Below are 25474 nucleotides of genomic sequence, written 5' to 3'. Positions count from 1 at the left end.
TGTGGGTAAAATGGCCATAATTGGATTTTCCCATTCAATACAATGTATTTATAAACTGCATCTAATTTGCATATTAATGTGTTCTTGGTGCAACATGTAATGAAAATAGAAGTGTAATAATGGGAGTATTAAAATTCATAATAATATCTAATATTTCATGGGAATATTGATATGCAAGTTCTTTCCCTGTTCACTTGTTGGGTCTCTACGATAATCTGATACTGATAAACATGATTTAAGTCCTGGTGTCGTCTACAGTGGACATTTATGAAATCAATGCCCTGTTTAGTAACAGAAAGTCATGTTTTGATTAGAAACCCCATAACATTTTCCTGAGAAGTTGATTTATAACAAACAAAGAAGTTATATTTATAAAAAATTTATCCCATTTTCAATGGGATATATTGAGAAACTTTGTATCTCTGCAAAGCCCCTAATGTGCTCTTTACAGGACATCCAGACTGTGACATGTATGATGTCAGAGAAATGCACTAAAATATAATGTCCACTACAGTGGACAAAAGTCTATTCCTGGGCCCCAGGAGAATATTACAATAATATCTTGTTTAGTAACACTTTACAGTAAGGTTACATTTGAGAACTACATTAGTTAACATACTAAATTTGTATATAACATACTTAAAACATTTATTCATCTTGGTTTTTAGTGGTTTCAGGTTTGGACCTGAGCCAACATGAACAGAAATGTGTTTTCAGTTAATGCATTTACTAGTGGGACTTTATAGAATAAAGTGTTACTTTTTTGGCTCATATTTAAATAAACTGCCATGAAGCTGGATTGTTGGAAAGGCTTTTTTTTTTTTATTATCCCCCCCTCCCCTCCCATTTTCACTAACCTAAAATGAACTAGTTTCTAGCCATTTGAAGTTTAAAAGTGAACTTGTACAGTAAAGGCGACGTAAATGATTCCACAAGGCCACTTAACGCCATTTTATTGACAGCAAATCTGTACACTGTAAATGGCAAAGTCTATAAGTTATGTTCTGACATCGAACACTAAACACATTTCAAATTCCTTTTCATCTGTTGACAAAACAGAAACCACAGCACTTGCCTGGATCTTGCAAGTAAAGAGCAACACAACGGCTTCCTCTCACTTCAACCAGCACCACTTGCTCCAACCATCTTCAACACATTCTGAGACAAAAGCGGAGACGTCCTGGACAGAACACATGCAATGCTGAGATAATGCTTGATATCAGAGCTGCAGCTGATGCTCGTGAAAGCACAAACTCAGCCCCGAGAAATGTTCTAGCTATGCGCTCCCAATTTTGTGCAATATTGCATTACAAAATGCATCTACAGTTCACAACGCTATGAATTCCTTACTGCACGGCACACGTCTTCTTTCATTAAAACGCAATAACTTGTCACAGCAACAAATATGTACAACTGTACCAGAAGCTTGGCATTTGCATACTTGTGTAAGCTGCGTTCTGGGTGTGAGATTACAAAGTCTCCATTGTATTTTGTCCACAAAAACACGTTGCTCTGCTGGACATTCCTGCAACAGTTCAAATAGGACGAGGATCACAATTATCCAGTTTAAAACATCATATTCTTAATACAAATAACAAAACCAAGTGCAGATTTCTTGATAAGCATCTGATGATATCATGAAACTACACTTGCGGTTTAATAAATAACATCCCCCTGTTGAGTACATGATTGAGTCACTTAGAGGAAATATATTCAATGTGTATATATTTATAAAACTGACTTAAAAATTATTAAGTATATCTGTAAACGCCAACTGGCCCATTTGTTAAAGCTAATCGTAACTATTTGCTGTATATCCATCCGTTCCGATGCAGATGAAGCTTTTCTGGTCAATAACACTTCTTCAGCTCTGATCTTAGAAGCATCTGAAGCTTCTGAGATTTCAGGTTCTTAAGCGCTTAAAGTCAATCTTTAAAAAACAAGGACAATAATAAGTGGCTTTGTGTTAAGCTGGGGTAGAAATGGATGCCTCAGACATGCTTGGTTGCAGGCAACATGGTCCAAGAGAGAAGTTCTTCATCCCCGTGTCCAAACTGGCGCCACAATTACGAATCTCTTGCCTGGGGAGAAGACAAACAACTTGATTAAAAATCAAAACAAACGCACCAGCTTTGAAATTCCACTTACATTGGCACCAAGACACAAACATTCAACTGCATACCAGTCGCATTCGGTGATACTGTAGAAGACGAGCGGTTTGTTATCATCTCCGTTAGTGAATGTGGCCCCCAGACCGTTGGCCCCTGCGTTGCTGAAGAGCAGCCAGTCTCCTACACCGAGCTCCGGCAGCAGACATCGCTCCACCACCTGATCCAGATCATCAGCAGACGGACCCCACAGACTGCTGGAGAACAGCGGCAGCTCTTCACTCATCTCCTGAGAAAACATGACATTATTACGGTCAGCTTTCAGGGTTTCTGCAGGTTTCACCAAGTCAAATTTAAGACTTTTTGAGACCTTTTTAAGACCATTATGAATTAAATTTAAGACCTATAAAAGGAAATGCAGTCACAAATTTACTTGCAAAGTAAATTAATTTCTTCAAATTGAACAAATCGATAAACTTGCACTTCCTCATAGCTCTTTGTGGTGATTTTTGAGATCAAAATTACTGATTTTGTGGTGGTAATTTCCAGAAATTATAATTTGCTCTTTTTTTTTTTCATAATTAGGACACCACATTTACCATATTATGTATTATGTTACATGCACAATAGCTACACATGACCATAATAAAAACCGAAATACATAAATCTTGTTTATTTTGGTTTAAAAATAATGTAGGATCTCAAAAAAATGATGTTGATTTTATATTATATTTAGTAATCGCAGAAACACAAAAAACTGGAGGACTATTAGCTGAAGAATAAAATCCATTTTATGTGTCTGTGGTACAATCTGAAAGAGACTCCAATAACACAAAAGCTGATTGGCTGCAATATAAGCTGCATATTGGTCTCATTTCTAGTCGTAATACAGTAAATTATATTTGGACTACTTAAACATTCTAAAGTGCTGCAGGATTTCAATGAGCATTAGAGGTAACGTTACATGTACGTAGGAAAATTAAGACCTGTTTAAAATGATTTAAGACCTAGAACAGAATACTTCAGGGAATTTAAGACTTTTTAAGGCCTAAAATTTAGATTTTGAAATTCTAGACCTTTTAAGACCCCGCGGAAACCCTGAGCTTTAACAGCCTCTTTATACAAAAAAAAAATGCTGCCCTGTGATTGGGACATTGATAAATGAGATGTATAAAGAAAATCTTTTAAAAATCTTTGTTAAAAGCCATTTCTATGATCCTCACCCCACAAAAAAGGTGTATTGAAGTCACTGCATGTATGAAATGCATTCTGAACAGTGCTGTCAAAATTAGTGTTAAAAATATTTAAGGCAATTAACGCAGCATCCGTTCTTTCTTGCTACATTATATGATCACACTCTTATCCATGCAAATGCTTTTAAACCATTAAGCGTGTGTAACCAGACTCAAAAGGGAGTCTTTGAATGTCCCGTCTGAGACACACAAAGAAGCGTGCCAGAATTGACCTATCGGTAAGCCCCGCTCCTCGAACGCAGATGAACCAATGGCAGTTGAGTATCAGTCGCGCTGTGACCAGAACTCGGACGTCTTTAGGTTTCAGCGCCATAGAGAAACATTGGAAAATCTAAAGCTCTCATCCGTTTGATGGTGTTTATGCTACAAAAATGGTAAAACAATGAGTCTGGGGTACTGTAACACGGTATCCTGAGAGGATTTTATGGTTGTTATACTCTCATTAAGTTACGATTAATGTTAGTGAATCCCTGCTAACATACAAACTGATATAACTAGCTGTTCTCACGTAGTGTAAAAGTTAACAGTGTAGGTCAAAAACATAAACAAAAGTCTAGATTTCATTGTCTCTCCATATTAAACTGGTTAAAAGTAAATTAATTTAATTTTACTCTGCAGTACATAAACAGAGTTGATCCTGGATGTTGTCATCTGTGATCGTGGCAACCGTGGTCCTTCTGTGTCAAAGACTTTATTGTGATTTATCGTCTAATTTGTTTTTGTATATATTTTTGATATTTCTGTGCGTTTAGATTTGTTTAAGGTCTGCATTATCTGTCTTATTAAGGAGGAATCCTATTTTGATGGGTATTAAAGTCTACAGGTAGTGAAAGGGAGAGCTCGCAGTTTATGAGTTTTTTTTCAGATACAAAATGTACAGTTTATTAGCACTCCCGAAAAGGCACACGGTCTGTATATGTTCGTTTACTGTTAGTTGTATGAGTGTTTTTGTGTAATTTGCGGTGTATGTTAATGATAATGCAACGGAGAGAGAGTTTGTGAATGAGACGTTAGTGTGCACTTCTGCTTTGTTTGTTCAGCTCTTACAGTGATTTGTTTTTTAGTGAAAAACGATGTAATAAACTTCATAAACCATCAGTAAAGTTTGACCATCAATCAGACAGGGTATACACTACATTCTGTGTCCAAAAACATCTTGGGATAAGGTTTTCACACTGACAGCTGTCATTGTAAGACAGTTAGCAACTCTGTTTGTCCGAGTTAGCAACAGTAACTAAGGGGGGCTTGACTTACCGATAGGTCAATTGCGTTCTCTTTCACGATTGAACAAACAATAACACAATTATGGCAAAATGTTCATTTTGTTCGAGTATCCTCATAAGAGCAGTCTTAAATTAGTTAAATAATGTCTTAAATTAACTAAAAGAGTTGTGAGAAAATGAGATGTGTGTGACGGCACATCAGATCACAGTGACAGCAGCCAGTAATGCGGTCTGTCATTAATGTAAATCAAAGAACAAAAGGTAACAGAAAATTGTAGCTTTAATAAGGATTAATCTATATTTAATTTAAGTTAAGCAGTTAAGACTGCATAACTTGATTCAATTTCTGTATATTGATTATATATGAAGGCCACAGGTAAATATTACATTTATTATAATGGGTTTATGTGAAGATTGTTTTAAAGGGTTAGTTCACCCAAAAATGAAAATTCTGTCATTAATTACTCACCCTCACGTCGTTTGACACCCGTCAGACCTCCGTTCATATTCGGAACACAAATGAAGATATTTTTGTTGAAAGCTGATGCTGAGAAAGGCTTCAGATAGGCCTCCATTGGCATTGAGTACACTTATACTCCCAAGATGGATAAAAGGCACTTAAAATGTCGTTACAAAGTCCATCTCACCACAGTGGCTCTACAATAATCTTACGATGCGACGACAATAGTTTTTGTGCGCAAAAAAAAAATCAAAATAACACCTTTTTCCAACTTGTTACTGCCTTCCGTGTGTGCCTCCACGACGCATGCGCGAGAATATGACGCAGATCCGGCGCTCGGACAGATGACCCAGAAGTGATTTGTTTACAATCAGAGGAAGACACACGTATCTAAGCTGTTGAATTCTACATTGATCGTGCTTTAGGTCTCGGCGTAGTTCTCAAAATGGGGTTAGATTGTGCATTTCATGGATTTCCAAACACCGGCGCTACGTCATATTCTCGCGCATGCGTCGTGGAGGCACACGCGGAAGGCAATAACAAGTTGGATAAAGGTGTTATTTTGATTTTTTTTTCGCACAAAAACTATTGTCGTCGCATCGTAAGATTATTGTAGAGTCACTGTGGTGAGATGGACTTTGTAACGACATTTTAAGTGCCTTTTATCGGTCTTGGGAGTATAAGTGTACTGAATGCCAATGGAGGCCTATATGAAGCCTTTCTCAGCCATCAGCTTTCAACAAAAATATCTTCATTTGTGTTCCGAAGATGAACGGAGGTCTTACGGGTCTCGAACGACATGAGGGTGAGTAATTAATGACAGAATTTTCATTTTTGGGTGAACTAACCCTTTAAGTTCATTTGAAATTAAAAAAGTTGTTATTTTTTAAAGCCTAATAAACGTTGAAATTGATAGCTTTCATTTATACTGTAATGTTGAATGTCTATCATTAATGTTTAAAACATTACACATCAGTATTAGTATCAGTGATACTGGTCTTGATTCATAAAAAGATGCCATTACAACAAATATTTAAAATATATTGTCTTCAAGTTGTTTCTACATTAATTTGGAGAGCAACTGCAAAATTACTACAATATAAAAATGCCAATGTTTTTAAATCACGATTATTCTTTTTTTTTTAAATCGATCAACAGCACTAATTCTGAACAGCACTAAACCCCCCCCCCCCCCCCCCCCAATTCAGGTGCAGAAAACTATATCCTATATCTGTTGTTTATGCTTTGGGTCAATGTCACATTCTTTAGGAAAAACAGAAAAATATTTACCTTGTGTGGAGAAGGCATCGATATTGAATCTTCACACAGCAGCTTCTTGGCAAACGACCCATAAACACCATCATTCATGTAGTAGAGAAACTCTGGCTCATCGTTTGCTGACAGTAGTTCTGAAAGAGTTTAATAAACACAGATGATCAATGCATCTCCTATTAGACATATTTAAAGTGAATGAAAATACATTTTAAAAATGTTGTTTATATGTCCATGTGGTGTTTTTAATATGCTTTAAGACAAACCATGTGCAAATTCATTAGTCTACACCATTGCTGAGTGTTTTCTCCTTAAAACTGCAGTGAACCAAAGACAGTCTCAAAAGTGTGGTTTGAAATCGCCTGTTCTCTACGTCACAAACATGTAACCAGTCCAGTCAACGTGCGGGCGGGCTATAGCATATCATCACTACTATGCTGCGAAGCAGGGGAGTCTCAAGAGAAGGCAGTTTATCCTGGTATATTTTTCTGTTGATATGAAAATATATTGGGTACATTTAACAATATAGCAGGTGGATTTCCACATGCAAATCTGTGGAAAAACAACAATTAGTATCCTCAATTCCCAAATGATAAAAAAAAAAAAGTGTCTTTAAAAGTAAAAGGTATGTGACACGTGGTAAAAATGTCTCGATCCAAACTTTTGTGGAATGTGTTGCAGTCAATCTGTTTAAAATTTTGTTCAAAAAGTGAAAACACAGCAAATGTTTTATTAATGTTATATTAAATCTTTCATTAGTTAAATAAATGCTAAAGAGAATTAACAAAACAGTTTTTTATTTTATTGCATTTTACAAAATGTCCCAACTTTTCTGGAATTGGGGTTGTATAAACATAGCGTCTATTTGACAATATGTGAGCTTCAGGCCGTCAGCGCTCATGTACCCGCAGAGAACAGCTTCATCTCAGCCAGTCCTTCAGGAATTTGCCACTGGCTCTTATGTAGATAGGGGTTAAACATGAGATATAATTCAATTGGGGTATATCAAACTGGCAATCTTGGGTTTTATTAATCTATTACTTGTTCTTGAGCTTTTATATTATTACTTGTTCCCAACTTTCCCAACTTAAATCCTGTATTTACTAGGGCTTTTGACCGAACGGTTTCCTATTGTACAAACTTTGTATGCTTTCATAATGGCTATTATTGTTTATTTAAATATTATTGTTCAATAAGTAATATTTTACTTGGTATTGAGAAAGGGTCCGTTAGTTGTTTCGACTTTAAAAAGTTAAATTGCAACAGAGACTGACTTTATGAGTAGAGATGCTCCGATCAGCATTTTTGGGGCCGATCACCGATCACCAAGATCATGATCTGCCGATTGCCGATCACAGAATGGCAGGGGAATGGGAATCTTTTATCTATAATCTTGCAGAGTTTGCACCATTTGTAGAAATGAAACTAACTCTAAATTAACTGTATTGAGAAAAAAAAAACTGTAGAAATAGGCTAGAGTCAAGATCTTGAAGAACCACCAAGTGTTTATTTTAGAAAACGAGATAACTTAAGGCTACTGTAGGCCATCTTTCCCAAATAAATGTATATAATAGATGTATATAATTATCTCACCTAAATATTTGATCATGCAGTGTATTTTTGTTTTTAAAGACACATTTTCAGGTAGGTCTAACATTAGTATTGAGATAAGAAATCCAAAAACATTTAATAAGAAATCAAATGTAAATTAATATGGGTCTTCCCTGAATAAATTTGACTAATCCTTACACTTAAGGTTGCAAAAGTTAGTCATTCAAGAGCAGTGAGTGTCATAAAGGTTCATCAAACACCACAAGACAAAGAAACTCAGAGACAGCAGCAGTTTATTCGACAGCTGTCACTTTAAGAGCGAACACGGATTACATGCAGTTGCACAAACGTTCACTCGCGAGTCACGACGGGGTTTACGTGCATACTCGTCAAAAAATACATTTGTGTGTATCTGACCATTTCACCGCAATTTGTTCTCGCAAGCTTTTTGTGAGATGGCCTGTGTGTGTGTGTGTGTGTGTGTGTGTGTGTGTGTGTGTGGGCACGCGCGCGCTCACAGTCTGGAGAGCGCGCGAGTGCTGAGCGGTTTGAACACTGGCAAGACTTAAAAATAAATGCAAATGATAAACTTTAGTGACGACGCGACACTGCCTCGATTGTGCAAAGTGGCAAATCCTGTGTCAACTGAGCAGCTTGATTTTAGTGCACATGCGATGCGCTGATGTGAAGCCATTTGAGCATTTTGAAAGGGAGAGAGAGAGCGCGCGCACGCGGTGATTCACACGCGCTGTTTGTGAACTTACGCAGTCATTTGAAACCTTTCTGTGAGACGCAAGTTATTTAATATAGAAATATGAATTGTATCTCACCTTCAGCATTATAATTATTTTACCCGCGCCAGAAAGAGAATGAGACGGTGTCGCTGCATATCATGCCCCAGCTCTCACGGGAGGCACGGGTTTTTATGTGTCGTCAGCATGCGATCGGTTCATGAGATCGGCCTTTTTAGAGACCGCCGATCAATCATCCCAAAGCGATTATCGACCGATCGAGATCGGTTGCCGATCAATCGGAGCACCCCTATTTATGAGTGAGGCAGTAGCAAAGACTGCGGAAGGAAGTAGTTTTGCACAAAAGGGGGTTTTTATACACTTATTTATTTATACACTTATACCGTCGAACTGCTGTACAAATGCAATATCACACTTATGCGATATGGCTCTATATCAGCACAGCATATATAATAAAATGTATATAAAAACTTGTCAAAATGTCATTTTAAATGATGCTTTTGAAAGAAATATCATGCTTGAAAGCCAAAAATACAGAAATATTAAACAAAATAAAAGCCACAATATATCATGAATATCTGATTTGAACATTGACTAGTACTCACTGTGTGGTTGACCATTGCAATCCCGAGCCACTGTTTTCTTAGCGATTATATTCACGGCCAGCGTGAAAGCAGATGACACATAATAAGCTCCGGGTTCTGCGATGATCGACAAGCCGGGTGAGGGAGGAAAATACATGTCCAGCATGGGTTTAAGCATCTGGTGAACCTGCACATGAAAACACCACAATAAACTCAGGGAAAAAGCATTTATTAACGCAAAAATCTTACAAATGTACAGCAGAACACACTACCTTGTCTAACTGTGCTTCACTTCCATCAAAGCCGCCTCCAATGTCCAGAATATTCATCTCAAAGCCAAGCTCCTTCTAAGATCAAATTGATTTATAACACGTTACCATGGGGGAAATAAACTTATTTGGTCAACAGAGGAAGTGACATTTGGATATATAAAGATCATTGCTTCAGCAGGGAAACTCATGGCACAAAAGGAACAATCATATAAAAATTGTATCCATGACTCCATGAGCGATGACTCACCCCCATATCAAAGACACAGCGGGCATCGGACACAGCACGAGAGAACGCTTGTGCATCCTGACAACAACTGGGAATGTTGAATCTGTGAGCAAAGCACGAAACCAACAGCATGACATCAAAACCTACCTCAATCACTTCCTTTATAAATGCCCTTGGCATAACTGTGCATGACTCAGAGCCGGCCCATGTGAAAAAAGAAGTTGGTTCTGAGAAACACTCCATCATCATTTATTCACACAATTGCTTTAATATCTAATGCAGGAGTTCCCAAACTTTTTTGTCAGCCAAACATAAATTCTCAAGGGAGTACTTCAATAAAATATTAAAAAGTGAATACTTAAATAATATAATAATTTGCAGGTTCACGGTTCTCTGCTGTCAGTAATATTTAAAAATATAAAATCATATTTTTTGGCTGAATGGCAATATACAATATATACAGTAGCGGCTCCTGGCTGTGAATTTAGGCAGGGCATATACTGGGTCTTACAAAATGCTTATCATAAACAAGTGCTAAGCTTTATATTCTAATTGCTTGAATGGACCACACACTTTTGGCAGAATTTTAATGTCCTTGCGTTATTCAGCCTGAGGGTGGCGCTCTAATGAGGACTGACAGACTTTAGTATAAATGACAAACGCATAGAATGCCATCTTAGAATTGCCTTAATGTAGTATTTATTGTCTCCTATATATAGCCTTCTATTGTTTTAGAATGTTGTGTAGGAATTACAGGGAAAACATGTCTATTCCCAGAACAAACAAAACAAACATAACAGAACTAATGTATTTAAAGGCTATTCACATTAGCATGTTTAAAGGATTTATTTATTTGATAGGCTTCTCCACATAAGTCAGATCGTTTTCAGTTTTATTCCAATTTTAGGGTGTACTCACACTAGGCGATCAGAACCGTGCCCAAGCATGTTTGACCCCCCCCAAAGTCTGGCTCGTTAGACAAGTGTCATCGCTCCGTACCGTGCCCAGGCATGGTTCGCTTAACCATCCTGCTGAGAAGAGGTGGGCCAGAGCACGGTTCAGTTGGGCTCGGGAGCGGTACGCATGTAGTGTGATCGCTAACTGCACCGGAGCACAGAACAGAGCTACGGTCATCCTTCCGACAGAAAACATCATCTATTACTATTCCTTTATAGATAGTACACTTTTCAATTAATTTAATTAAATCGAGTATATTTAGGTTTATAACAGGTCTGGTTCTTCTCAGCTCCTTGACAAACATGAATTGTAGTTTGCGAGTAAAGCTGCAAATTCCTCCATCAACATCAGCTGCATCCATAATCATCTTCTGATACGTGCAGCACAATCAAGTGAAAAACCGCTGCACGCATAAATAATAATTATATTAGGCAGTCTATTAGCGAAAGTGCTCTACTTCCAGTTTTCTTCAAAAAGTGGAATGTCAGTGCAGGCCAGCAGGGGAGTGGGGACAATGGCGCCAGGGCACGGTACAAGCAAACTGTGCCTAGTGTGAGTACACCCTTATTCAATATCTATGGAGCACCTAAAGGGACATGGTGATGGAAAAAAAAAAATGAGATGGGAGGAAGTGTTATATGTAAATGCTTTTGCATTCCCTCGTAAAACTTCCACCAAGAAACTTTACGTTCATAAACCTTGTGTTCTTTGCACGGGGAACAAACATTTTACGAGAGAACACAAAAGCATTTACATATAACACTTCCTCCCATCTCATTTTTTTTTTTTCCATCACCATGTCCCTTTATGAGCTCCGTAAATATCCTCTCAACACTCAAGTCAGACTCACTTGACTCCAGTAACGTGCAGGCTGAGCTCTCTGGCACACTCCAGCAGATGTCTGCAGTCCTTCAGCGTGGAGCCGAACGGTATGGCCGTCTCCTCTCGCTCACAACAGCTCTCTGATGTCAACAGCAGTAACACCCTGCAGAAAACAAGTTCAAGATGAAGGTTAGTGTTAAAAAACCCTGTGCACTATTGTTAGACAGCTTCCTAGTTCAGTATTCAGGGCATTGATCAGGGAGTCGGCCATTTTAAGGGCTGTCTCGATTGCAAAATCCTTCCAGTGCACTGAAACTGAAACGTTCACTCCCTAAAAAGTCCCACAATGCACAGTGAAAATCAGGGAGCGTCGATGCTCACTATGTACCCTTAATGTCATTACCAGTGTCCGAATTAGTGTACACGATATAGTGGTTCATGACCATAGACTGTAAACATCACTGTGACCGTGACATAACCCGTAGGTTTCTGAAGAGCAGGTTTGAATACTTAACTCAGCTGTTGCAATCTTGGCAGCACGTCACCACACACCACTCCCGGATAACGGAAAAGGGGCAAAGTATTCATCATCATCATTAAGAGGCATGACGTGGGTGGAGCTGAGGTGCATGGTTGCTAAAACCACACCCGCCTACCTCAACTATAGGGTAATCAACAGTCACTCAAGTGGCCACGCCCTTAATTATGCTGAACTTTATGGTTTAATATAATTTAAACGGTTGAGTTATACAACAATTCACCCCCCTCACAGTTGTCATGAAGGGCAAAATTAGCTATATAGACCAAAAACACTTTATGTACCAGACTGTAAACCAGTTTTTTTCTCAGGGATGCAAACACATGTATGGTCAAAAAAGAGAGAGGTAATCGAAGCCCTCTCCCCGCGGCAAATATCAGATACATACATTGTCACATACCCCTGCCATCCCCGGGCCACCCTTATAGGCACAGAGTAAAATGAAATTCTGAAACATAGACACGTGCTGGGCAATCAATTATTCGCATCCAAAATAAAAGTTTATGTTTACATAATGTGTATGTGTGTGTCTGTGTATGTATGTATGTATGTATGTTTATACATACATACATACATTATACATGCGTGCGTTAGGGATGGGCATTTTTGTCAATTTCTCATTTCGATCATCGATAGGTCTCAAAAACGAGTATTCGAGTCCTCGGGGGTGGGGCATATGCAGGGGGCGGGGCATGTCCGTCATTGAGATAATGAAAACTGTTATGAAAATGGTTGTTGACAAATACAAACGTGACATGAAAACAGGTATATGAAAACATGAACATATAAAACAAAAAATAACTGCTAGATTATGATGCATAAATGTCTTTGAAAAAGAAACATCTTTATAAAATGACCGTCTCAAATAACCAAGTCGGTAATATCGAGCATTGCCTTTGAGCTGAAACTGTGAAATAACACCACCCTGCAGAGCTTGCTAGCTGGTTAATAAACTCAACCAAACGCACCATATATCAATATTAATATGAAGATTATTATGAACTTATTACGACATAAATCAACACAAAAGGACGTGAATGCGCACGTGAACTTCAGCGTGCTAGATTTTACAGGCTATGGTTTGAAACGGAACATTTTGAATGCGCTCTTCTCTTAACAACGCTGATACACGGACAACGAAAGCACACAGAAACAACATTTGATTAAAATCGTGTTCTCATTATAATGCTTTGACAGATTGACTCTGCAGTCTGCACATCATGCACTTAATTTTATTATTCATGATCGAAGCGTTTACAGACATCAATGTGCGTTTTCGAACTCATAACGAAAAACAACTTTAAATAAACTAGGTCTACTGTTAAAAAATACGAGAACAGTATAGCGCTGCTGAAATAACTAATATCAATGATTCTGAGAAAGAAAAAGCCTATATCTAAAAAGAATATGACTGTCTCTAAACCATCATGTCGAGCATGAAATATGCGTTTGAGCTGAAACTGAAGAGAATGAACAACAGCCGGTATAACGGCAGCGCTTTGCTAGCTTATTAAGCTCAACCAAACGCTTCTTATATTAGATGAATCAGATTTAGACAACATAAAAGTAATCTTACAACGTGCATCTGGAGAAAAGGACGCGAATGCGCACATGAACTTCACGCGCTAGTCTGAGTGTTCTCGCTAGTTTCTCTGTGGATCAGCTGATACACGGGGAACGAAGCACAGATCATTTACAGCATTCTAATTTCCATCGTGTTCTCATTATAATGCTATGTAGGCTATGACATATTGGCGCTGCACATCTTGCACTAACCATTCAATGATCACAGTGATTCCAGACATCACTGCAGTGCAAGCCTCAGTTTCACTTTATTTCGCCGCGGTCTGGAGGCGTGCTGTATAACGCTAACCAATCAGACCTCCGGTACAGTGCAAAACGACGCAATAACCAATAAAAAATAAAAAAAAGAGACAAATATATTTTTTTCAGGGCGATCATCGTTCTCATGATCGATGATCGCGGTCACGTTCGAGTACTCGATTACTCGACCACTGTTGCCCATCCCTAGCGTGCGTATATATCTATGTACGTATACATACATACATACATATAGGCCTTCACAAATTATATACAATTACAAGATGTTTATTGTAAACGTAATGTGCAGCTTTTTAATGGGGCAACAAAGATACGAGAGAACACGATAGGCTTTTAATAATCTTTCAGTGCAGAAAACCATATGAAACGCTTAAAAACAGAGTGGCACCAAGCGCTTATGCGCATCCCGGGTGCAGAATGATTAGCTTAAAGCAACATGGAGTCAGAGTCTATGGTCAGAGTGCGCAGTGCTGCGCGAGTGCGCATCGAAAAGTTCACGGAACAAAGAAAAGATGTTGAGCGCACAAATCCTAGTGTATATTTATCTGTCCAACACTTTACTGATCATTTGTTTCTTCACCGTTTTAAAGTGCCGAACTCTGGTCTCAGGGAGAGATTTGTTGCAGTGGCAGTTAGATACCATAGACAGTAAAGACATGCAGCAAAAAGAAACACTAGTGGTTCACACACGCGCGCACTCGGCTGTTTAGGCACGCAGTGTTCTGATTTGCTTAGCTCCTATTTACTTGATTGGTGGAGATAATCCATAATTACTGTTGGTGAAATTATAAGCACACCCTCTCAGAACTCTTCGGATCTGCACGATTCACACAAGTCACCCAAACTGCGGGTGAAAAAAGCGGGAGGCGGCGAAAAGCGCGCTGTTTGCATCCCTGTTTTCTGTTGTAAAGTTGGTGTTTTTAACATGGGGCTCAATGAAATTCGGCTCTATTTTGGAGCCTGTCTCTAGCGGCCAGTCGATGAATTGCAGTTTAAGTCACTTTCATGTTGGATTCAAGAGAGACAGCGGGAGGTTGCCACTTGTTTATGAACAAGGGAGCGGATTGAGACGCACCCAATGGCTATGTTCACACTGCAAGCCTCAGTGCTCAATTCCAATTTATTGCTCAGATTTTTTTTGTATAGCTGTTCAAATTTTTGTTTTCAATATGGTCAATATCAAATTCCAGTGGGAATAGATCATGGTCCTGAACTGACCGACATGAGCAAAAGAACTGTCTTGATCACTTCGGGGATGTAAAATCTTTAAAGTGACTCCCATGAGTGCTGAATTGTAATAAACGTTGATCTAGATTAAAAGTCGCATGAATTCCGTTACGACTGTTCAGATGGAGGAAAACTCACACCTTTAAAGATATGTAGTGTATATTGTTGTCATATACTTGCATAATTTGTTACATCTCAAAATAAAGTGTTCAAAAAAAGATATGCATTGTCACTGAAATCTACAGATGCAAATAGTGCAATAAAGCAAACACTTAAAAGTGTATTTTGGATGTTTTTTTCCCCCACTAGTCTGAAACAACAAATTATGAAAAGCCAAAAAGCACAATTTCAAAACTGAGCAGTGCATCAAAAAAACGATGGTTTTGCCTGTAGTGTCTTGTTTTAGAGACATCAATCGTTTTAGAATCAGATCATGATAACTAGAGATGGACCAATTGCAATTTTCTTGGCCGATTCCGATTTTTTGTAAGTGTGACCTGCGGATACCGATTTGACTGATTCTGATTTTCTTTCAAAGAACTAGCCTATAATTGACAGCATATACAAACAAAAATCTGCAAAGCAAAATTTTATTTGTATACAAAAACCAGAAAATCAGCCAATTCCGATCCCTGGCCGGTTGATCGGATTGTGAGGTGCCTAAATATTCCCAACCCTACTACACAGATATTGTCTGAGAATTGTGACAATTTACTGCAAATGTTTGCATAGTGACAACCCTAGTCAACTCACTTTGCTTTGGGATGGCAGCGTGCGATCTTCCTCAACTCCGCCTCATTATCGCAAAGCAGGAGGGGGATGTTGTGTTTGGCTGCATATTTGATATGGGAGAGCTGTTTACACGTGCCGCCGAGAATGATGTCCTGAGACAGGACGCCAAAGCCCTTCACCAAGTCCAGCTCACGCTGAGAGACAAGCACAGAAGCAGAAACAGATGAAGGTAATAATATGTTTTATATTAAAAATAGCTTTCAAACAGACACAAATATAGAAAGACTTATTTTAGGACACGGAGCAATCTAGATTTAATGAGGCAGGATGAGACATATTTTATACTTTATGTTCACCTTGTTTGAACAAACAAAGCCAGTTCCAAGAGCAGCCAGGATTTCAACAACCACAGGGCTGCTGTTGCTCTTGACCGTGTAGAAAGGCCGGATCTGGTCCATTTTAGATCTCCAGCGAATTTGCTGCCGCACAATCACCCCAAGGTCAGCAACAAAAAAAGCACTCTTCAGTGCCTAAAGAGGACAAACATAAATCACACTTTGGTACAAAAAAAATCTCACAATAAATGAAACACAGCAGAATGCCTTTGGTATACATACAAGTGTTTGATCATGAATGTGTTTATTGATCACATCTCTGAGAGCTGCGCTTCCTTCCAGCAGCTCAACCGAAAAGTGGAGTTCATCCAGAGTTCCCTTCATTCTCATCCGTAATCTGTTCTGACTGGCATAAAGCAGGTCACCTATTTATGAGAACCCTCAGAGCTCTTGGGTCCTAGCGATATCCACTGCAAACACAAGACAGACAACAAATAAAGTCTTTAAACAACATCTAGCATCAATGTGTTGAACAATGACTTCTGTTGGTGCTCAGGGACTCCAACTGTGAATTGCGGCTTTTTTTAAAGGGATAGTTCACCAAAAAATGAAAATTATGCCATCATTTATAAGGCTGTGTATTGCCAAGAATCTGGCGATACAATACGTATCACGATACAGGGGTTACGATACGATATATTGTTATATATTACGATATTGTGCGTTTTTTTTTTTTAGAAAGATGTAATTTAAAAGAATAAAGAACAACCATATGCATAAAACCTGACAAGTAACTATTTTATTTAAATAATACAGTATCATTTATATCACTAATCACTATTTTGTGCAATCTAAGTAAAGTGAAATAGTAAAGTGACTGCAGGATTCTTTGTGTATACGTTTTAAAGGTTCACAGCATAGCAGTCCATTCCATGACTGAATTACTATGTTTTATATTTAATACAAAGTATTATCAAAAGTCTATTGAAAACTTCAGCTCTGTATACCGCGGGAGCATAATAATTCTATCGTCTTGTGAGCCTCACCTTGCGCTTCTCCGGCTGCGAGTCAGTTACGTTCTGAGATAACACTGCCATCTAGCGCTTGGGTGTTATACAGTCTGCGGTTTAAACCGAATACAAAGCCACGAATCTTGGATGTAAATATATAAATATCTATAGGTGTATCGATAGATAGATGTTTTTGAGAATCAATACAGTACCGCCAATCATAATATCGTGATATTCACGTGTATTGATATTTCCTTACACCCCTATTTACCCTCAATCTGTTCCAGACCAGTGTGGTTTCTTTCTTTTGATGAACACAAGAGAAGATATTTTGAATAATATCGGACTCACTTTATATTAGGTGGCCTTAACAACTATGTACTAACATTTTAATTAATCATTTGATACTTTGCACTTATTGTGTACATACATGTCCCTAACCCTACCCGTATCCCACCTCAATATCAGCAAAGGTGTTTTGCTATACAATTTGAACACAGTAAGTAAATTGTACTTATTTTTTGATGTAAGTACATAGTAGTTAAGGCCAACTTATATAAAGTGGGGCACAGTAACCAGACAATTGACGGTAGCCGCTGACATCCATAGTATTTTTTTCCCCCTACTATTGAAGTCAATGAGTACTGTTTTTTTGTTTTTCATTTTTTGGTGAACTATCCTTTTAGTTCTGTTATTTAAACTGTAAAATTAGCTATGACTAGGGTTGGGTACCGAGATCCGGTTCCAATATGGCACCGGTACTTATATAACCGGTATGTACCGGACTGAATCAGAACGCAGATTTCGGTTCCTCCTTTCGGTGCCAAAATTCAAACGTGCTTTCGGGTGCTTTGGCTGGCACCGAGCCAGAGACACGCTCAGCGCTGGTCACATCACAACTCATGACAACTATTCAGTGTTTTCATTAAATTCTCATAAGTAGGCTACTAGCAAAAAACACACACTGATGTCTATGAAAGCGGCAATGACAATCCTTTCAGGCGGTTATAATTTGACTAACGTTACATGTTTTATTCACATCAGATACATGCACATTATATAGTAACTATAGCGTTTACTCTATTCTTCTTCCAGTTCACTGGTCACTTACTTTCATGTATTTCGTGAGACGAGAATGAACTCAAGTGTTGTAAATCCGACAGATCCGATTCTGAGGCGCAAACTAACATGGCGCCGCCCATTGCGCTTTATAGATCAACTAACACACATTGACTCACTCATTTGAACATCAGATAGTTCGTGACACAGTTAAGAAGTTTGTGAATATTTTGAATAAAAAGAAAAAACGAAATAAACCCAATACAGCTGAGCTGTCAGCGCTATTGCGGCTGCTGTGTCATGTGAGAAACATGACGCGTCATCATGGAAACATTAAGGCGATGCATTCTAAAATATTTAGCCAGAGAAAATGATCATATTTCAAAATAAAGCTGAAGCTCGAAGCTGGTTAGTAGCAGACCGAGAATACAGACTAGGCTAACTGCTGTTATTACTGTAACTGTTATTTAGAGTTATATTAGGCTTGTTGTAGTTGGGTTAGGTGGCTATTAGGTTTTACTGTGAATTTGTAAATAAGTCAATTATAATTTGTAAATAAGTCAATTGTGTTTTGTATTTATTTATATTCATACATTTAAGTATACATTAAACTTTTAATAAATGGTTCAATTTAAATAAATAAATAAAAAGCCATTTAATGTTATCCACCTCGTTTTGTGGCCATTTAAAAAAAAAAAAAAAAGTATCGGTTCAGGCACCGTTTAGGCACCGGAACCGTTTTAAAAGTATCAGTTTGGCACCGGAACCGAAAAAAACCCAAACGATACCCAACCCTAGCTATGACACATTCAATGTCAAAATATCAGGTTTGACATCACAGCAGAAAGACTCCTGCCGTGGACATCGATCAGAGAGCGCCCAGCAGGTCAGAAGAGTCACTGACCCTGGCAATCCATTCTCAAAGCAGGTCTAAAAACAGCTAAAGACTGAATTGCAACTGCTTTGAAGTTATGACCAAAGTCATGTTGCACTTAAAGCGTTTGCAAGTATATGACAGCCCAACGCAAGTGAGGTTACAGCAATGTGAACTTACAGGGACAGGTCAGAGGGCGACCTCTCCAGCTATCAGCTAGGATCCCAAGGGGGCTCCGCGTTGAAATCGAACTGCTCACGGTAGACAGAAGTCCCTAAGCTGTTCTCGTAGTTAAAGTACACCTGCAAGAAAAAAATACATTGTAAATGATACAGTATTATATGTTAACAAAATAGATTCATTATGATTATGACAGGAGGAAAACACAAGTACTGATGTTTATAAGCTGTGTGGGTGGAGAAAAAAAAACTAAATTACAAGCTAATAAACATATGTTCCCATTAAAGCCACAACATGTAATTTTTCGCTGCTAGAGGTCGCGTATTCAAAACAAAGGCGTAGCTTGATGATGCATTGATTTCGTGGAGCTTTTATTATGCCGGAGACGAGCGCTTTCTCTTTTTCCGCTCGTGTGTGTGTGTGGGGTAACACAGCGCTGTTTTATCATATTAGATTTATTTGAGTGTGTTGAAAGTTATGTTATAATGTGTGTTTGCTTGACGGCGACTACGAGACACTTGTTCACACTACCGTAGATAGATCAATATTAGGCATGATAAAACATGGTACTCGCTTTAAATCAAGAAAACCAGATTTAAACAATAAGACTAATCGTGTTGAGCCGTATAATTATTAATTTTTTGTCCATGAATGTATCCAAACAATTGCTAACCTGTCTAATAAAACACATAATATATTAAAGTGTCATTAGTGAAATCGAGGGAATAATGTGACGCGGATATGATGTCATTGATAGGCGACGCACAGACACGGTTCATGTCCTGGTTAAAATTACTTATTCCTCTGAATTTAAACATTCTTGGAAACATTTGGGATAATTCATTCTTTATTCGGATCCCCATTAGCTTCCAAAAGTGGTTGCTAATCTTCCTGGGGTCCACACAGCCATTCAAAAAAAAAAACCATACAAATAAAATAAAATAAAACCAAAAACATGATTACACTAATCAAATCATACATCTTAACAGCAGCAGCACATCAAACATACAACATACATTTACGTATTTGTAAGCATATATTTACATTGTCTTCTAAATACATATGTACTTTTACTCTTTCGTATGTTTATTGGAACCATATTCCAAGCAACAGAACCTCGATAAAGCAGTTTTTTTCATGAAATTTGTGTTGGGACAAGCTAAAAAGAGTTGAGCCTTACTCACTTGATGCGTTCTATAGTCATGACTAAAACCTGCATATACAAGTTTTTCAGAGAAGAAACAGGGTGTGCGATACTTGATTACCTTATAGAAATATACCAGCATTCGTAAATGTAGTTTATCCTTCACTAACAGCCATGATAATGTTCTATGCATAACAATAACATTGGCCTGAAGTGGATAATGAAGCACTAACCTAGCTGCTCTGTTCTGAGCCAACTATAGTTTTTTTTTAAAGTTTTTCTCAGATGCACTTGACCATATCATTGGGCAGTACTCAAGATGAGATAGAAGAACTAATGGGATAATGCAAGTACCAGTCAACAAAATATATAACACTGTTCAGGTGTTTATCGGATATTTTAATCCAAATATCTTACATATTGTGCCTTTAAGTTATGAAAATGTTATTTCTGAATGTTCACAACTATTATGTTATGCAAACAATTTTACCATTTTGTAAACATTATGGAAATTTTACTTTTGAATGTTCTCTGAAACTAGTAACATAAAACACAGAGGTCCAATTAAACAGCTTCTGATAAAAAAAAACAACAATGTATAAATGTCGTTTTTGTGCTAAAGTTTTGAGAATATTAATAAAGACCAGATGAACTTTAAACAAACATTCTGTCAATGTTACTGGAAGATCGTTTGTTCATGACTTTGAGAGAACCTTGCAGAAGGTTAGCAAACGTTCAATCAACACAGAGTATATAAAATAAATCAATACACTGAATAGAAGTCATAATAAATAAAAATAAATATCAAAATAAGACCTCCGGAAATGAATGAGGCGCCAATTACACAAGTCTTTTTTTTTTTTAACGATTTTATATAAAGCGTGTCTCATATGCCTGTCTAGCTATTAGCTAAATATATTTGGTGTATTAATAAAGCAATAATTATACCATTAGTGTTATTTGTGATTATATTCCCGTGATAAGGTTTAAATTACAGGCTATGCTAACCGTCATTTAGCCATCTAGCAGCTACAGATAGTAAAGTCGTCCGATATTTATCTTAATAACTTTATAACATAACGCGTTAATTCAGACAGAGAGCAGTTAAGTGTTTATAAAACAACTTCACCCGTCTTTAGTCAAATATACACAAGAGGCTAACAGACACATGTTAGCTTATGAAGCCCAGAGAGGTACTTACATTGGAGAAATCGAGAGCATCTGAGGTAAACCGTTTTTTCCTTTTGGGCGGAATTTTCACAAAGTAACAAAAGCACCGATACGAAAGATAACGGTAATGTTTTGAGCCATATAACTCAGCTGTCTAATACAGTGAGAAGCAGATCGTGTGGACGGTTAAGCGCGCTTAGCAGAATGATGTCGGTTGTCGGATGAAGCGCGTGAGAGAGGCGGGGCGATCATTTAAATGAAGTGGTGAAGGGAGTGAGGAGGCGGGACTGTTTATGTTAATTAGGTGGTGAAGCACATGAAAGAGGCGGGCATTGCGTAGAGAAGGGGCGTGGCTTCTATTTGAATAACATGCTGAAGGGGAAAAGAAGGGGCGGGGCTTTTGTTTAAATAATGTGATGAACTCCAGACTCCATGGAATCAAAATAGGAGTTTTGTAGCTTTTTTTTGGTCATTTCTTTTAGCTTTGAGACCATCTATATACACATGCAGCTGATAAGGGTAAGTGTAAGTCCCTTTAAGATATATAAGTCTTTGATAATATGCAGACAGCCAGTCACAAATAAACAACAAACTTATATTTATCTGCTACATGTACACTAATATAATTGGTTAGTCTACAGCACCTTTACGTCATGCATCTGTTTAAATTATTACATGAATCGAATGAAGGCAACCAGTCACAATTTAAACAGTTCAAAGTATACAGAGACACATCCTCACACTGTAAAAAAAAAATCAATGCATCAATTCACAGAAAATTCAATTTGGCCAACTGAAAAATGTAGATGTGATCGATCACTAGAAAATTTTCAATTGGAGACCTGATTTTTTTTTACAGTGCACATCAATAATCATGCAACAATGGATTGAAGTATAGTGACAATACACCTACACTATTGATTATTATGTTGATACTCTTCACACATTTAATTGCACATTTAAGCACATTAAGGGTATGCAAACAAGCATAAACATGCAGTAGCAAACTTTTCAAATTTGAACAATTTTTTATAAATTCCATTAATTCAATAATATAGAGCATACCTTCTAATCTTGACCTGCTAAATTGATATTTATATGCATTTATGTAAGTTGTCTGTTTAAAGATCTCATTCATTCAATACTATCAGAATTTCACTTTTTTTTTCACTTTACTTTTTGGCCACATTAATATCATGCATATGCACAAAATTGCATATTTTTGATGTTCATACATCAAAACACATGCCATTTTGTTATTAATTATTTTATTTAAAAGTTCAATAAACTTTTCCATTTAAAAAATAGATTTTTATTTTATATGTCAAGCTTAACAGGGTTAAGATAAATTTATGAGGCACAAAATATGAAACTGAATATGATCTTGTTAAAGATTGCAAGAAAATGGAAAATATTGTATTGCTTTGCTACATTTCGACTATGTTCAAACACCAAGTTTATGCGTTAAAAACATTGCCAGTGAGGTAAACAAAGGATAGACAGTGAGTTTATAACAAAAACAACAGCTAATCTTTTGTTTTCCATCTACATGCATAACATAAAGGCAACCATCACAATTTAAACAGTTCAAAATCGACAGAGACAATTAATGTATATTGACAATACACCTAAAACTATTGATTATTTATTGATACTCTTCATATATTTAATTGCACATTTAAGCACATTAAGTGTATGCAAACAAGCATAAACTGTAGCAAACTGAGTATTTTTCATAAATTCCTATAGTACATTCAATATAGAGCATACTATTCATTATTCATGATCATTTCTAACTTTGCAATTATGTTAGGTACTTACATTTCTCCAAATGATCAGTATGATTTTATCTATATTTAAAATAAATGTATTGATGCTGATAAAAAGGAGGCTATAAGAAATGTGCCATCCCATACCTGAATGCCCAAAGAGCCTTCATCATCTCGGCTACAAAATTCCTGTCAGAACTTTGTCCATTTTGCACTTTTATTATGGTGTGATTCCGGATAAAACATAATAAATAATCCTAAATGTATTGTAATGTCTGGACTGATAGAATGTCCTCTATCTACAGTCTCTCTTGCTTTTTATTGATGAGCTTCAGTGTCCAGTCTCTGATGAAATGAATCTAGTGTCAACACTTGCATCCACAGTTTATAGAGGGAGGCGTGTTTTCCCTTCTCTCACTCGTTCTCTCTCTCTCTCTCTCTCTCTCTCTCTCTCTCTCTCTCTCTCTCTCTCTCTCTCTCTCTCTCTCTCTCTCTCTCTCTCTCTCTCTCTCTCTCTCTCTCTCTCTCTCTCTCTCTCTCTCTCTCTCTCTCTCTCTCTCTCTCTCTCTCTCTCTGATCAACCTAATGACTAATTGATGAAGATGTTGACTTCTGAAATACTAATCTGTAAATAACTTTGGTTACACTTTATTTTAAGGTGTCCTTTTTACAGTGTAATTATACATTTATGTACTGAGTAATATTAAATAGCTACATGTACAATCCTATGGTTAGGATTAGGTTTGTTGTAGGGTTAGTTGCATGTAATTATGCATCATTCATAGTTATTACTATAGTAAAATAAAGTGTTTTATAACTTTTAACTTAATATCATTAAAGCATTAGCATCAATGTGAAAAGTGCTGTACATTACTTTCCAAAAATATAAATGGACGTAAAATATTGCTTTTATTTGAAATTATTGCATTGTGATAAAGCTGAAACAGTTATGAAGTCAGTTGTACATGATTCATCACAATTAATCACATCTCTAACATAAAAGTTTGTGTTCATATATGTGTGTACATCAAAATAAAGTTATTGTTTACATAATGTGTAAAGTTATTAGTGTGTACTGTGTATAATTATTATGTATGTATAAATACACACAGTCATGTATATATTTCAGAAATCTTTGCATGTATATACTGTATATATAATCTAGATTATATATAAATATAAATATTTTATATATATAAATATAACAATGTTTTCTTAAACAAATAAATGCATGTGTGTATCTATATATATACATAATAATAATACACAGTACACACACATATATTATGTAAACACACTTTTATTTCGGATGCGATTAATCGTGATTAATCGATTTGATATAAATAAATAAATATATGTGTGTGTAATATAACACACACACACACACACACACACACACACACACACACACACACACACACACACATATATATATATACGTACACACACGCATATATACTGTATATATATAATATATAGTATATGCATAATATATATAAAAAGATCAGTGTGATAATATATATACATAAGAATTATAAATACACATTTATTTATTGCATTTTCAGAATAAGATGTTGAAAAGAAAATTTGCAAAAGTTGCAACACACACACACACACACACACACACACACACACACACACACACACACACACACACATTTACAGTCTGACGGTATTTGACGTCTAGGTTGTTATTCTAAACGACAACTTAAACACTGATGTGCCAATATGTTACAGACAGAAATTCCTAATTTGTGTGTATAGTTCCCTTTTCTCAGATTGCCAAAATAGTGTCATCAGAATGTCAAATGAGCCAATTGAGCTTCACAATAGCTCTGTTTGTTTTACTCACGTCAATGTTGCTTGGACTGCTACAGTTGTCAGTGAAAGTTTCTCTTTTGGAGCACACAAAAGCAGTTCCGAGTTTTGTGCCTTCTCCCCCTAGACTATAAATGAGCGCATGGCATCTAATCTAACATTACATCTAAAGCAGCTTGGAGTAAACGGCGGTGTTTGATAACTATTGTTCTTGGTATAATAGCAATTTGCCTCTGTATGCTTGTTGAAGGAAGGACATGTGGCTCGCCTGCCATATGCAATAACACCCTACTCGT

The 25474-nt window shown here is 37.0% G+C and overlaps 1 protein-coding gene across 3 annotated transcripts; it reads right to left on the bottom strand.

The window, feature by feature from the left end:
• Nucleotides 1–925: 925 nt before the first annotated feature.
• Nucleotides 926–25474, bottom strand: azin1a (antizyme inhibitor 1a). 3 transcript variants are annotated; one of them, XM_079837827.1, is made up of 12 exons: nucleotides 25213–25474; nucleotides 19278–19399; nucleotides 16437–16624; nucleotides 16176–16349; nucleotides 15841–16013; nucleotides 11509–11643; nucleotides 9723–9804; nucleotides 9476–9550; nucleotides 9225–9390; nucleotides 6335–6453; nucleotides 2183–2397; nucleotides 926–2081 (listed from the first exon to the last, which is right to left on the bottom strand). In XM_079837827.1, exons 3-12 carry the CDS (start codon nucleotides 16542–16544, stop codon nucleotides 1967–1969), a joined length of 1362 nt encoding a protein of 453 aa, XP_079693953.1. In that variant the 5' UTR covers nucleotides 16545–16624; nucleotides 19278–19399; nucleotides 25213–25474; the 3' UTR covers nucleotides 926–1966. The 3 variants fall into 3 exon arrangements, with proteins under 3 accessions (XP_079693953.1, XP_079693952.1, XP_079693951.1); XM_079837826.1 differs by lacking the exon at nucleotides 25213–25474 and adding an exon at nucleotides 23508–23721; XM_079837825.1 differs by lacking the exon at nucleotides 25213–25474 and adding an exon at nucleotides 21623–21832.

This window comes from Gobio gobio, assembly GCF_949357685.1.
Source record: "Gobio gobio genome assembly, chromosome: 15".
Classification (NCBI taxonomy): domain Eukaryota; kingdom Metazoa; phylum Chordata; class Actinopteri; order Cypriniformes; family Gobionidae; genus Gobio; species Gobio gobio.
The sequence above is the reverse complement of the archived record's forward strand: the minus strand, read 5'-3'. Positions and strand labels throughout refer to the sequence as shown.

Coding starts and splice junctions, on each gene's coding strand:
- azin1a (XM_079837827.1), bottom strand. CDS start 16,544: ATGAGAATGAAGGGAACTCTGGATGAACTCCACTTTTCGGTTGAGCTG. Junction 6,454..9,224: donor TTGCAATGGTCAACCACACA/GTGAGTACTAGT, acceptor AAACTCTTTCAG/AACTACTGTCAGCAAACGAT. Junction 2,398..6,334: donor CGATGCCTTCTCCACACAAG/GTAAATATTTTT, acceptor ATGTTTTCTCAG/GAGATGAGTGAAGAGCTGCC.